Genomic DNA, 15,808 nt, shown 5'->3' with positions numbered 1-15,808 from the left:
TACCCTTTTCATATATCTCACCAATGACATCTACTAAAAGGAGGCAGCAAAATTTGGGGCAAACAGACCCACAGTATGGTATAAATAAGCATTTCCAACCCACACTAGGAGAGCTTTTTCCTGCATTTAAGGCAGCTGCCAGCAATCTGTCAGAACCTCATAAGCCTAACATTGAATTTATTAGCTGTTGCTGGTTCTTAGTGCCAAAGCCGCTTAGCAAAATCAGCTTCATGATGGTAGATATTAACTAGAAAAAAACCATTTTCCTATGAGAGTTCACATTTGCTATTGATAAAAATGATAGAGCAATAGCTGGTTACAGTGGCCAGGACTTTTAATGTGCTCTCACAGAGCAGATGTTGGGGCCCACGAAGTGCTCTAATTTTCACTACAGACGTGAGCAGTAACACAGCAAATATTTCCAAAAGGAGTTGGAAGGGAGCTGTCAAAGTAGGCTGGGCTTGATATTTCGGTTCTCAATTGCTTCTGGGATATTCTCCACAGAACTTAAACAAAGTTTTGGTGCTGCTGAATGTTTTGCTGCCTGAGGAAGGAAAGGGTGACCTTTTCAGTGAGGGACACTTCTGTCCCTGCTGTGGTGTCCCACTAGAACACTGAGGCTCCTGTGGCACCTTCTGTTATCCTTTTTCCATGGTCTCAAATCTGTGCCCAAGAGAAATCCCAAGAGGCCACAGAGGATACGTTCAAAAGGAAGAAACCAAGACCAAAAATTGCATCTGGAAACCATGACACCACACTGGTCCCATCAAATGATCAGATAATGGCTTTGGTGACTCCATAACACCACAGCTGGACACATCCACAGGTGTTTTCCCCCTGCCTGGGGCTGTGTGGGGATCTCAGCTCCTGCATCCTTCTCTGAATGCATCACTGCCAGCTGTTAGCCCCAAGGAGAGCCAGAGGGTGAGCCCAGTCCAGCCCCTTGGGCAAGAGAAATCAGCTGGAAGCAGCACTTGTGCTGGAAGCATTTCTCTGGAGAAGAGCAGGGCTTTGCAGGAAATGTGGTGCCCCCAACAGTTTGTGGGGTGGTGCTGGTGGGGGCTGTGACCCTGCAAGCACCAGGAGTGCCCAGAGCATGGAAATGAGGAGCCCTGGCCTGAGGAGCCCTGAGGAGAAGCTGCTGCAGGAGCAGGCTCAAACGTCAGAGTTGGCTCAAAGCTTAGAGATGGCCACACGAACATGGGGCAGGATTCACAGGGCAAGCTCCAGCCTGCTCCAGGTTACTCCAATGCTCTGGAGTACCTGATTTGGTGGAACAATTCCCACAGGGAATGGCAAGGCCATCAGCAGCTGCTTGCATTGCACTGCTTCCCACCTATTGATAAACTCACACACTTAAAATTAACAAGGCTTTTCAGAGACCCCAGAGGCTGAGGCAAGGCAAAACCCAGCAGAAGGAAAATTCTCATGGCCGGTGAACACTGAACAGTGCAAAAATTTTACAGGGGGGGGGTTTAAATGAGAGGTTGTCCTGGCAGAGGTAGGAGATGCCTCCTGCACAGCCTGTGATGGTGCATCCTGGAGAGATGAAGCAATAACAATTCTGTATTGCCTAAAAAGTGGCTGGCAGAGCTAAAGTAGCACATGGCAAACAGCAAGTAAACAAATCAAGTCTCACCTAAACACAGCAGAGAAAAAAGAGAAAGCTAAGCCAGTTCTGTACGTGCTCCTAAACCAGCATTCCAACAGCAATTAATGAGAAGAGAAAAACTAGATGCCTGATTTTAATGGATCCTGACATAATAGGTGTACTAGAAATTTGATGGGAGAAAGATAATTAGAGGGACAATAACGTCTTGGTGCTGATTACACTGAAAGACAAAGCAGATGTCATGTACTAAAGCTGAATCAGAATAACAAGGTAATGTCATTAATGAGCAACACAACCTCTGTGGATGGATTCCATGTGCAGATAAAAAATGCAGAATTGTGTTAGTGATCACCCCTTGGGACAGCTTCAGAGACAGCAGGGTTAAACTTGATAGCAGAGAAGGTGTAAGGACAGAAAACAAAACAGCAAGAGCTGACTTTAAAACACCATACACAGATCAAGAAATGCTGTGCATGATGCTGAGACAAAAATTGGATATGAGCATGGAGAAATTAGTGGGAAACTTGTTCTTGAGTTACCCCTGCCTTTGATTCAAAATGTTAGTAAGAGATCCCTGGTATGGGTGACTAACACATCCAGCATCCTTCAGAAGCAATGAAAGTGTTTTTAGCAGTTGTGAAGAAGGAAACCCAAGAACAGCAAATGCTGATTAAAATACATTAAAATGTTCAGCTGAAAGGACAACTGAAGCTTGAAAGCCTGAAAGCCACTGGATGTACTGCAGGCCTCTGAAGCATGCACAAACCCCTCTCAGACACTGAGTGCGAGCAAATGGCAGATAATGATCAGTGCTGAGAAATGCGAGGTGGGGAACTAGAGGAGTCATCCTACCTTTACATATACAGTGATGGGTTCTGAATTAGCTTTTCCCCTCAGGATAGAGTTCTTGGAGCGATGACAGACACTTCTATGAAAACATTAATTCTCTGCTCTGCAGAGATTAAGATGAAAAAGAAATATTAGGATCATCGTAGGAAACAAAGAACAAAACAAGTCACCATGCCACCACAAGTACTGATGATGTACCCACCTGCAGCTCCCTGTGAGCACCTCTCATCCCTCCCCTGCCAGCCCCAGCTCAAAGCACTGACAATGAAATTTAAAGACATAGAGAGAAGAGTGACATTTATGGTCAAAAATAGAGAAATACTTGTTTGTATGAGAAGGACAACGCAAAGCAGATTTCAGGCTAGAAAAGAGACAAACAAGACTTGTAACAGCCAAGTTAAAAAAACAAATCTCCTTTTTTATGTACTGGGTAGATGTTCCCAAGAAGAAAAACAGAGGATCAATTTTCTAAGAGGAGTACTTAGAGACCTGCATCAGTAAAAAGAAATGTAACTGGGTCTCCCAGAAGAACTGTACACTTTCCAAAACAGGCTCTATATTCTTCTTGAGTACTTCCTATTGCATTATTGTTCATATATCTGCAATATAAAAGGGTAAATCCTTACCCACACAGAAAAATACCTGTGCACTTATCATAGGAGAGCTATGATTAAGTATGCAGGAAAAAATGTGTTACTTGTATTTTATCTGTGTTTTTTTACACATCTCTTATGAATCATTGAAGTTAGCTTTAAAAGGCAATTAGATATAGAAAGATGGAGCAGAATTCAAGCTAAATTCCTAATTACTGCAGGAGGAAACAGTCTTGTTTTTCACACTGGGGATGCCAAAGACATGGGGAACACTGGTCTGAACATCATTCATTTCTCAGCCCAGTGCTGAGGGTGGGAGTACATCACAGGCCCTGCTCTGGTGGTCTTCAAAGGGGAACATTGAGCCCAAATGCATTTAGTAAGGTACATGGGATAGTGCTCCTTTAGAGTATTTTTCATCATCTTTTCCACTCTCTTGCTTTACTGATTATATTAGTACTACACCAGGAAAAAGAGAATACAGATACAAAGATATCCCACAGTCTGCTCAGTATCATGCACAGGATTCAATCTGCTCGATGCCAGAGCCATCAAAAGTCAGAGAAAACACATCATCACATAGAAGAGCATCATTTCATGAGTCACAGCTCCACCTCACCTTCCAAAATAATAAACTAATGAAGAGCTGAAGCTAAACAAAATCAAAACATGGCTTTTCCTCTCTCCCCTCAGCAGTGTCAGGCGTTTGTCCTCTGGTTTCCCATGTTCCGCAAAGCGCAGTCTCTTGTCTGGGTGCCAGTCCTTTCCCTACCCTTGCTGCCTGGTGTGGTTGAGCAGAACAGGCAGCTTGAGGTACCTCAGGTGACATTTGGGGTCACGGAGCTGGCCTTGTCCCTGCTGGCTCTGTGGTGTGCCTCTGCAGCACGCGAGGAGCGGGCAGATGGTCGGCTCTGCTGTGACGCATGAACCAGCAGCGCTCCATCCCGCTGCCAGCCACAACAACATGCTCAGGGTTTATTCTTTTCACCATTCTCTATTGATCACTCCAGTGTTTCTGGCTTGTGATTCCCAGCATTGGAGTAGCAGAGAAGAGCAGATGCCTAAACCTATCCTAATGGCACTGGAAAAGAGAGATTTCCATGGGGTTGGCCTCACTGCTCTTCCAAAACAATGTGCACAATATTTCTCAGTGTGTGCCCATTTGCCTCATCTTTTCCTCTCTCCTCTCTTGAAAGAAGAGAGATTAAAGTGAGATCCAGGTGTCAGTTCCAACAAAGTCACTAATTCTGAAAAAGCAGAGCAATGAGTCAAGAAACACAAGGACAGCAAAAACAGACCAGGAGACACGTGAGCAGAACTTTTGGTTGCTGCTAACATGATCAAGGGTAACAAGCTGGGGGTGTTTAGCCTGGAGAAAAGGAGACTCAGGGGTGACCTCATCACTCTCTACAGCTCCCTGGAAGGTGCCTGTGCTCAGGTGGGGTTGGGCTCTGTCTCCAGGCAGCACTGACAGAACGAGAGGACACAGCCTTAAGCTGCACCAAGGGAAATACAGGTTGGATGTTAGGAAAAAGGTTTTTACAGAAAGAATAATAAAATACTGAAATGATCTGCCTGGGGAGGTGGTGGAGTCACCATCCCTGGATGTGTTTAAACAAAGCCTGGATGTGGCACTGGTGCCATGGTTTAGTTGAGGTGTTAGGGCTGGGTTGGACTCGATGATCTTGGAGGTCTCTCCCATCCTGATGATCCTGTGATTGTGTGATCTCCCCCATCTCGCTGGCTGCCACAGTGAATGGAGACCAAGGAGGAGAATGAAATGCTTTTGTACAAAGAAGAGATGACACCTGCAGGGCTTCCTCTGAGCAGGTTCACACCACCCAGAACCAGGGCTGGCCCTCAGACATGGCTCTTTTCCTTCTTTTCCTCCCACACGGGGTGACCTCTGTCTGGTTGGCTTCTCACAGCCTCTTGTGGTTTCCCTGTGTTTTGGGCAGTTCAGGGATCTTGGGGACAATGACTGGGAGCCACAGGGTGAGAGGAGCACTTTCTCCCCCAGTAGCAGCAGCAGTGTCTGGGTTAGCAGCTGCCAGTGGGGAGGTGAGAAGGTTCCACACTCTCCTTTGCTTGGAGATGTCTCCTCAGCAGCTCCTCATCTGGCTTGTCCTTCAAGAGTCACACTCTTGATTTCATCTCAGTCAGGCACGAGGCTCTCAGTGGTTATTTAGGAGCACACATTGCTCAGCTCCAGTGCTCTGAGCAGACAGAAGGGGGTTTTGTCATATGATGGACTGCCATGCAGAAAATCCCCCAAAGCTTCAATTACCTGCATCAGACTTTCTCAGGCAGCTCAGGGTTGAACTGGCAGAGGAGTGACTGGAGCTGGAGTCTCACTGCAGCTCAGACAGACCCTGGCTGTCAGGGCAGACGTGTGACACTGAGGGATGAGGAGCTCCAGACCTCTCCAGAGCTCTGTGGCTGCCTGCAGCACTGTCCAGCCTGGCCACTTGCTCAGGGACAGCGTGGCAGAGTGTGACAGCTCAGGGGAGGCTGCCTGGGCCAGCCCCTGAGCCCACGAGGGCAGCTCTGCCCAGGGAAGGGCTGGGGTGCAGCAGCCACAGACCCACAGGGAGCACAGGCTGAGGCAGTGGGTGCCCCTAAGGAGGATCAATTCCCACTGAGGCATTCTGAATATGAGCTTGCCCCAATTAGGAAGCTAATTTTCTGTCTGAAAGGGCCCTCAGAAATCAATACAGATTCCAGACCATTTCTTCTTGGGCACTGCTCAGGAAGGCTGGGCTTTCAGCAGCCAATGTCACACAGCATGGCAGGTAATACGTTCATTTATGGGTGTCTTTATGCTGGACAATTTCCAAGCCACTGTCCAAAATGCATGACAGACATTTCCAGGCACACAATCCCTGCCTTTGCTGGGTATAACATGGTTAACATGACTCAGCAACATCCTTCAGGAGCAGCAATGTGATTTTCCCTGAAGAAATCCTTTAAGAGCAATCAGCTCATGTTTATGGATTCAAAATGCTTTGAACTCGCCCAGCAATTCCCCTGTTGGCCACCTCTTCAGTGTTTCCTTGAGAATATGCACCAACACTGGGGCTCTGACAGTCATTTCCATGGCCTGACCAGCCTGCAGGAGCATCCAGAAGAGGATTTCAGTGTTTCATCTGGAGATAGGACCTCAAAATGTGGCGTCAGATCCCGTTGGCATAGTGAGCTGGCACCAAAACCCAACTTTTCTGATTTGACAAGTATGCATCCAACTCCATGGCTGCATGTGACTGTAGGTGGTAGGAGGTATAGATGTGATTTAAACTCTCCAGAACTGGTTCGTTGGACTCATTAATCTCAAAAACTCAAGAGTAATTGAAACTATGGAACTTTGGCATTCCAAAAACAGCAGCAAATGTTTCTTTATCATCCTGCACATAATCCCATTCAGATGCTATCCAGGTTCTTGGTGTTTCAATCCAAATTGCTAACAAGCCTGAGAATGGTTTTAATAATGCAACACAAGAATCATCTTGGCATTTTGTGGGGAAGGAGCACAGAAGAACGTGTCAGGCTTGACAGACCTCAGCTTAACCAGAGCTCTCTCATGGAAAACATGGAGTGAACTCTTGCTGTTCTGAGTCAGGAAACAGCAGTGGGTTTGAACAAGGAATGAACTTTGGGTATCAAGCAGCCAAACTCAGCTCAAACCTCCTGGAAGTCATCAGCTGAATGCCTCGAGTTCTTCTGAGCAGAATTCCATGACTTGTATCAGAATCCCTGCTGCACAGGGAGCTCAGCAGTGGAGCTCCCTGCCTCGGTGCTCCGTGCTGGGAGGTGACACTGTGCACTCAGTGCCTCCCTCGGCAGCCAGGGCTGACCTGGAATGATTCCAGGCTCTGGGAAGAGCTCTGTGAGACTCATTGCAGGCTGAGCTAAAGACTCTTTCTCTCACTGTCAGAAAGAACGTTCCATTTGTCCCATCCATTTAGGGCTGTCTGCAATGTCCTTTTTCTGACATCTCGGTTCAGGCGGATGCACTCAAGTCAATCACCACCTTTGCAGAGGTGCACTCAGCTCTATGGACCTCCTTTCAGAATGCTGCTGCTCTCTGCTGTCAGACAGAAAGGCAGGGGCTGATCCTGCCAGATGGCTCATGGAGTACTCGAGTGCCTGAAACCCCGGTGATCTCGTGGGGAAGAGTTCTGCTCTCAGTCACAGTGAAGAGTCTGTTCACTGGAGAGTGCTGGAAAATTAACAATTGTAACAATGCTGCTGCAGGGGCAAAGCCCTTGAGGAGGGGGCACTGGTGCTTCCCACCATGAACTCCACAGAGAAGACAGCCTCTCACACTTTGATTAGGAAATAACAAAGTTCAGAGACACAAAGTTCTTTAATGTCCCAGCTACTGCACTGATCTTCTTCCTGCCATGAGACCAGATGATTTGAATGTGATATGATTCCTTCTGATGCAGGAGCCCCATGACATAAGTTGGTTTATGTGAAGTCTTTTGGTGATTCCTAGCTTTTTAATCTCAAATTCTGGGTGAGAAGCTGAGCCCAGGTCCTGTACTTTCAGGGAATTTGCTTCACAGGGAGGTTATCCTGAAGCTGGTGACCCCTTTTCCTCCAGGAAAAGCCTCACAATCTGTGGTGCTCAGGTTCAGAGCAATCCCACCTGGGACATACAGCATCTCAGTGGGGTGGGAGCAAAGATCCCAAGTCTCTCACAGTGCACAGAAGTCACTCTGCCATTATCAGCAACACTGCTGAGGAGTGGCAGACTGGCTGGTGGAGAAGAACCAAGGACAAAAATGACAGGGAAATGTGTTAGAGCAGGAGGAGTTGATGGTACTGATGTCAGTGGTCACCCAGACCACAGTGCCCACCTCCCTGCAGCCCCTCAGGCAGCAGGAGGGGAGGTACAGCTCAAGCTGCTGTGCCACAGGACAGCCAGACAGGTCCTGGCAGCTCCTGGCCAGCACAGAAGGGAACGTGCAAACCCAGCATGTTCTCCTCACCTAAAAAAAGCCCAGCAGGCACGAGGAGGACTTGACAGCTGTCATCCTCTGCATTATTCCAGGGAATCCTGGAAAGATTGGCTGAACACATCATGTCTTGGTGCTTGCAGGCTGGGTGGGCTCCTCACACATACCCACCCTCGTGAGAACCTGTATGTGGGAGTGCCACTGAAACCACTTGGGTTTAGTTTTGCTTTAAAATCCAAGACTCTCCTTTCCTGGGAGCTCTCACATTGGAATGTCCTTGGCACAGTGGCACATCCCAGCTGAGCTCCTCCCCAGCCCCTTCTCTGCACAGGCAGCAGTGGGTTTGTTGAACAAAAACACAGGCACAAACAGGATGAAGACAAAAAGATGAGAGGAATCTGTTGATTGATGAGAGAACAGATCCTCAGTTACAGGCCATCCAGGTAGAACTCCCTAAGTGAAGCAAGTACTGACTCTTCTGAAGGAAAGATTTTTCATAAAGCTGAGTTAGGCCAGACAGATCCCTGGGGCAGAGGACACAGGCTGGAGGGGAGTAAGCAGATAGAAAAGATGACAGCAGAGCAGATTGGAAAAGAGAAAAAACCCCTGGGGATCTTCTTCCCTGTCACCTGGAATGACTGAGGTCCCCTCAAGAGAAGGAGCTCTCTCCTTTGCAGGAAGGAGGCTGTAAGAAGTTGTGAGGGGAAGTGATGCCAAGTGACTGCCTCATGAATCTCATGTTGAGAGAGGAGCAGTGGGAGATCACTTCACCACCAGCACAGAACAGAAAAATTCTGTCTCCTGAATTAATAACCTGGAGCAACTGTTCTGCTTCAGGCAGCCACAGGAAAATGCAAAATTCAGACACAGGTTGCATTTTCTGGATGTTATTATTTCAGATGAAATTCAAAATCAGAGGAGCAGGACAGGACTTAGAACTATGCAAACACTGCAGTGTGGGACTTGCCTTTCCCAACATTAGATGCACTAAAAAAAAAGGCACAGAGCAGGTATGCAGTTACACCATGGAATAAGACAAGAGAGTTCCTTGGTAGATACAAAAAAATAGGGCCCCAAAAAAGTAGTAATTGACTATGCCTCCCACAGCAAACTCACCCAGCCTTTGTGTCTCATCACAAAAAGGATTTTCAGGAGAACAAAACTCACGTCTCATTGAGCTTTTCATCATTTCCTTGCAAGGTTATCCTGCTGGCAAAGCCACTCTTATCCCAGCCCTGTGGGAAGGGAAGCCAAAGCACTCCCTGTGACACCAGCCACACAGTCAGGTGTTCCTCCCTCCTGTTCCTTTCTCCTTCCTTAGGAGAACCAAGGCCACCTGCTGGGCCCCCAGGCCCTCCAGGCTCAGCTCCCAGAGCCCTCCTGTCCCTCTGAACGTGTCTCCCTTCAATGGACACACAAACCCAGATGCTCCCCAGGGACATGTGCACTCCCCAGCTCCCTGCTCCTTCCAAAATCACTGCACTGGTGCTGCAGGCAGCTTCAGGCAACAGGCAGAGTGTGCATATACATCACCTGAGCCCCCAAAACCATCAAGCAAACCCCCAGAGCCCTCCAGCAGGGCTGCACTCCAGCTTCTTGTTCCCCTCTCTGCAGCACATCCAGGATTACCCAGGAGCAGAACCCAGCCTTTGTCTCAGGTAGATTCCATCTGGTTGGTGACACACTCAAATCTACCAAGCCCTCTTTCTAAGGACCCTCCATTCCCAAGGGGCTCAGGGTCCCCTCCTGATTTAGGATCACCAGAAGCAAACTTCCTTAAGTGTGTCCAGGTCCAAATATCCAAGAGAATTGGCCCTAAACCTGAGCCAATGTCACCCCATGGAGTGCAGCTCTCTGAGCCCAGTTGTTCCCCCAGGGAAGCCCAGATGGATCCACACCACAGTGGTGAGCTGCAGACACTGTTACAGCACTGCCCTGCTGTGCACAGAGCACCAGAGGGGCTCCACAAGGGCGATAAACACCTGGGCAGGTGTGCTGTACATTAATATTTCAAGTGTGGGCTAAAGGAATTACAGCTCCTTAGTTAGGGCTCTCTGCTGCCTCAGTTTATGGGTCAGGTTTGCATCATCTAATTCTTCCAAACTCAAATCATTCCATCATTCTCTCATAGACACTGCTGGTTTGAGAAAATGAGGCAAAATCCCTTCTAAACCCTGCTGTATCTCAGAACAACACCCTTGCTCTCTCTCACTTGCATTCCTTTTTGGAAGAGTGTGCCAGTTGCCTGATACCAAATTGACTAAGAGGAGTGAGATAAGCAGCTGTTTGCTGTTGATAGATGCATTATTGCACACACAGCCACCGTGAGCAATTAAAAGCTTTATTTATTGCTATCTCTGTTGTGTGGTTTAAGAACTCAAAAGGTCAGCTACAGTGGCAACAATGAATAGTACATATTAATTAGATGTAATTATAAAGATGGGTTCCCAGACAAAATATGAGCTGGGATCAGCCTGGTCACCAAGAGGACACTCAAATATTTGATAAAAGTGAGACTGCATATCTGGTTTGATAAGCTGGACTGTAGGCTTTATCACACATGTGCTCTCACAGAGAGGAGAGAAGGTATTAATATAAGTGAAGCCTGTAGCAGTCTCTATGGTTACAGCTAACATTTTCTAATATAAGCCATTGTCTTCAGATGCTTAACTTTCCATGTTTCAACTGCTTAGGCTGAAATTTTCCATCACTGCTCATTGTTTCCAGGTGAATTCTCTAGCAATCAGGTTAGCAAATGTACTGGAGAATTCGAGCAGATTCTCATGCTGAAACAGCAACTGGAAATTGGGCAGGGACTCAATCTTATCATCTGTTCCCATCCTCTCCAATTTACCCCATGGCTTGGTGACTTTCAAAGACTCAGCAGATCCTGCTGGAGGTTTTGTGCTGGAATTCCCAGGGGTGGATCTCCTGGTGGTGCATCAGTCCCTGCTGGCACTGCCCCGTGCTGGCAGAGCCCTGCCCTGAGCGCTGCCCCCGAGTCCTGCAGAGCTCAAACACGGCCCTGACCCTCAGGGCTGCACCCAGGGGCTGAGGAAACTGGAGCCAGGCCGAGTTCTGCTCCTGCAGCTCCTCAGCTGAGCACGTCATAAACCTGTGTGCCCACCCTGCTGGAGCTGGGCAGTCTCTGTGTCAGTGCCACCCTGTGGGGTGGGCCCCGAGTGAGAACAGCCATCCTGCAGGGCTCCAGTTCCTGACAACAGCCCCCAGGCTGTGGTAAATATTTTAAAATATGGACTGAATATATTTTCCATGTGGAAAAGAGGCACCTGAGCCTGTCCAAGTCCCAGCAGCACACAGACAGTGGGGTGTGCTGTGCCATCACCTCCCTGCCTGTGCACTGTGCTCATCTAAACTGTGGCACAGGTGGGACAGTTAATTCTGAGAGCTGTGCCTCGGCTCAGAGGAGCCAGGAGGTTCTCACACGTGCCCACAGAGGTTCTGTAGCCAAGCTGAACAGGAACCAGCAACAGCTTGTTCTCTCTGCAGTGTCTTTGCCACCTTGCCACCCTTCACATCTTCATTCACCACCTTTTTTTTTTTTTTCTTTTTTTTTTTCTTTTTTTTTTTTTTTTTTTTTGTTTGCTGAGTTTAAACTCTGTGAATCACACAATTAAGGCTGGAAAAGAGCACCAAGATCATCAAGGCCAACCTTTTACCAAATGCCCCCATGCCCACAAACCACATTGGGAAGTGCCACCTTTACTGGTTTTCTGAACACTTCCAGGTGTGGCGACTCCACCACTTCCCTGGGCACACTGTGCTTAACAACTTTTCCAGTAAAGAAATTTTTCCCAATATACAGCGGATGCCATAAAAACATATGGAAAAAAATATTACAATTGGCAGTCTTAAAAACCAACCTTTATTAAAAATTCCTAATACACAGTTACTTCTAGATATTCCTGATCTCCTAATTAATTTTTGCCACCTTTAAGCTCTTGCAAGTGCTCCCCAGGTGATGAGTGGTTGCTTCTCTGCCCCCAGGTGTGCTGTGGCTCTCAGTGGTGTCCGAGGTGTTGTACATCCTGCTGTTGGTCGTCGGGTTCAGCCTCATGTGCCTCGAGCTCTTTCATTCAAGCAGTGTCATAGATGGGCTCAAGCTAAATGCCTTTGCTGCTGTCTTCACTGTGCTTTCAGGTACGAACCTCCCCTTCCCCTCTTACCACCACAAAGCAAAATTCTACCACTTTGAAGGAATAAAAAACCACAGGCTCCAAGGCTTTCTTATCCCCATTTAGCTATCGCAATTTTTCACTGTAATTTTTTGTTCCTTTGGCACAAAGACTGCATGATAAATTTGCCTCTTGCCAGGGAGAAGTGAACATCCTCATTCCTGATTTCACAGCAGCAGTGCAGTAATTATCCTTCCCCAGCCTGCACAGCCATTACCACAGCTCCAGCCTCTGCTCCATTTGCAGCATCATCACACTCATCTTCCAGAGGAAAATTAAAAACATGTAACGCTGGAAAGTCTTTTTTCTGTGCTAATCCTGAAAGTAGGTGAAGGCTGGAAAACCAAAGAAAGGATCTCCTCTTGTTAATTAACAAAATTGAGAGGGAAAAGGGTTCTAATAATGGCACTGAGGAGCAGCCCCAAGAGCGCTCTGGGACACGTTCATCTCTCAGAACAACTGTTTGGGGCTGGTTTTGTGCTCAGTCTGTACTTGGGGCCCCTCACCAGATGAACTTGAGCAATTCACTTCTCTAAAAGAAGTCCAGCCATGTGGTTAAAGGCCTCTTCACTTCTGTGAGGCTTTTTCTGGTTAAACCCCCCATTTCCAGGATTTCTACAAGCAGCCAGGGTGCTCATGTGAGCACTGCTGCACGGGCCTCTCCAGCAGAAGGAATTTCTGCAATAGAAGTGCATTTTATTCTGCTGCGTTTCAGGCTTTATTCTGCATTTTATTCTGCTGCATTTCAGGCTGGAAGACATTACAACAGGCAGTGTACATTCTGGGAAGAACTGTGTATCTTCAGGGAAAGCTGCAAATGGTGAAATAATAGCAAAAAGGAAAGGTCAGGAGTAGAGCTGAGTGACAAAAAAATATAAGAACTGCCAAAGCATATTTTTCAGCTTTGGATATAATTTGGAACTTAAAAAAAAATCAGTTCCATTTTCAAAATCAAACTGTGTGGAATTCTTCAGCATTCAATCAATTACATCCATGCTGTTCCTCTCTGCCTTCACCATTAACTGCAGTTTTAAAGTTTTGTAAGAATGATGAAGTTTTCTTTCCTACACAACTTTCTATTTTTATTTTGGCCTTCCCTCTTTCTAAGTTCATTGCCAAGATAGTCCAAATATAAACTTCAAAATTTTACAGGGAAAAATGATAGAGGAATTGAAACAAGGATAAAACCCCAAACCCCAGCACACTGCTAGCTGTTGTTTTCAATGACAGGGATATCAGAGGAAAAAAGAAAACTGTATTTATTTAAGCTTAGCATATTTATAATGACACAGCTTAATAGAAATTAGGTAATGAAGAGGACTTTCCATTGGAGCATAACACTCCTCATTAAATTCGTGCTTGAGTTCCCTCATAAAAGTGCAATGAGCTCTCCACATTCTTATAGCTCAACATCTAAAGGTTAGGAAAAAATATCCCAATAGTGTGGTCACTTATTGCTGTTCCTATGAGCCACTAAAAATACCCCACAACATCACCATTTTGGTATCCCTCTTAACCTTACACAAACTAAAAAACTGTCAGATGTCTCTCACGTAACATTTATAATAAAACATTTTAATTAATCTGACACATTCCATAAATTGAATTTCTAGTCAAAAAAATATGGGAAAATGCTTTAAAATACATTGTCTTTTCCAAATTTCCTCCATCTCCAGCTTTCCAAAGTTCCTTAGTTTCTCCCATTGCTGACACCTCCAGGCAGCCCTGGTCCTGCAGGGCTCAGGCTCTCGATCCAGCTGTGAGTGTTTGGTGTTTCAGCACTTCCAGCCACTCCAGCACCCACAGCACCGGGATTTTCCATCTGCTGAGCCCTCTTGCCCTGGAGGGGCACAGGCGTTGTGCCCTCCCTGCCCAGCCTCAAGCAGCCAGCTGGGGGAAAAGCTGACCCTGGGCACCAGCATTTGCTGGTTTGTGTCACATTTTAGCTCATTAAGTGCACAGCAGAAAGGACCAGAGAGGTTCCCCCGTGGAGAAAACTGGACAAGGCACAGCTAAAATAGACCAAACCAGAAGTGAAGGAGGCAGCACAGCACAAGATTTGTGTTGTTCTGCTTGAGTCTGGATGTGGCATAACAGCACCAACAGCCCTGCAGGTGCAGATCCAGCCCCATCCTGCCCTGCCATCAGGCAGATAAAACCAAAAATGCTTCCAGTGTTTGCTGGTGACCTCCTCCTCCTCCCCTGGACCAGTGAGTGTCATCTCAGCCTCCCACTCAGCCACAGGGCTGAAGGTGGCTGGAGCCCTGTGCAAGGCTTGCGTGACAGAAGCGAGCAGCTCAGCCCTGCTGAGGCTGGTCCTGGCTGTGTCAAACCTCCTGCTGGCTCTGAGTGACTATGACAGGTCTCAGGGCAGGCTGTAATATTTTATTAGGGTGGAAAAATTACTGACAGGACATATAGAAACAGCAAACTCCAAACTTGAGATCGAGGCAGAGCAGTCAGCTGAAGAAAAATCCACTGATTTAAAAAGTTCAGCAAGCTCCCGGTGCATTCTGGAAATTAAATACAACCAGAACAAAGCAAGGTGTGCAGCACTTTGCTGTGCTCCCATTAGGCCACCCACCCTGCCCAAATCTCATTTCTCCTGGAGTGATTTGCTCTTTCCACCTCCTATCTTTGCAGTGTGTCACTCCAACGCGAGGCAGCTGAGCAAATCACCCCAGCCCCTGTCACACAATGTCCTCCCTCAGCCTCTGCAGTTGTTTGTACCAAACCTGACATTTCTCCTGCTGAAGGTCCTGCTCAGCATGCCCACAACTCCAACATTCCCCAGCTCCCCTCCTCCAGAGCTGCCCTGAATCATCCACATGTCTGGAAAGACTCATGGAGTGGTTTAGGTTCTGAAGGAAAGAAGAGGCAAAAATTGGGTGTGGCTGGGGGAGGGAAATCAGGATCTTCCATGCACAGGAAGGACAACCGTGGAAAAAATTAGATGGCCAGAAAGAACAGTGAATGAATGGTCCAAGTGTAACACACAGACCTCACTGTACCCACCATGGCAGAATATTGGTATTTCTGAGTGCCTTGAACTGCCACTGCAGCACAAGAGGCTTCTGCACACCTGCAGGTCCAAGAACTGTTGGGGATGTGGTGATCCAGCCCCACCTCCTCAGCCTGAACCCCCAGAGCTCAGTGGGGATCATCACCCTGCACTGCCCAGGTGCCATGGCAGGAACATCCCAAATTACAGCTACAAAATTCTCCAAGCCTCGGAGCTGCTCCTGACCACCACTGCTTTAAAGTGGGGTTTGGTTTTTCCTCAAAGGGATGTTGAAATATAAAGTTTAGGTGCTTTTTTCTGTTTAAACTGCAGGATCACTGGCCAGCTAAAGGCAGGACCCCTCAGGCCACCCTGTGATTTACTGCAGCCTTGTTCTTTAACGTGACAGAGACTGAAAGTCTAACAGGTTGTCTAATCCTCACCCAGCTGCAGTTCTCAGTGAGCTCTAACAGTGTCACAAAAGCATCACCAGCACTGCACCACCAAAAGTATCCCCGTGGTGTCCTCTCCCCACACATCATCAGGAGAACCAAGCTCACTTCACCTCCTGGTGCAACTTCCAAGCGTTTTTTGAGTGT

The 15,808-nt window shown here is 47.3% G+C and overlaps 1 protein-coding gene across 2 annotated transcripts in view; it reads left to right on the top strand.

The window, feature by feature from the left end:
- GSG1L (GSG1 like) overlaps window positions 1-15,808 on the top strand; it is a 57,933-nt gene that overhangs the window by 21,730 nt on the left and 20,395 nt on the right. For both annotated transcript variants that reach the window (XM_063414529.1, XM_063414528.1), the window contains exon 3: window positions 12,021-12,173. In XM_063414529.1, the coding sequence (XP_063270599.1) occupies window positions 12,021-12,173 (153 nt within the window). The remainder of the gene's footprint in view (window positions 1-12,020; window positions 12,174-15,808) is intronic.

Source organism: Prinia subflava, chromosome 17 (genome assembly GCF_021018805.1).
Source record: "Prinia subflava isolate CZ2003 ecotype Zambia chromosome 17, Cam_Psub_1.2, whole genome shotgun sequence".
In the NCBI taxonomy this organism is placed as follows: Eukaryota; Metazoa; Chordata; class Aves; order Passeriformes; family Cisticolidae; genus Prinia; species Prinia subflava.
The sequence above is the reverse complement of the archived record's forward strand: the minus strand, read 5'-3'. Positions and strand labels throughout refer to the sequence as shown.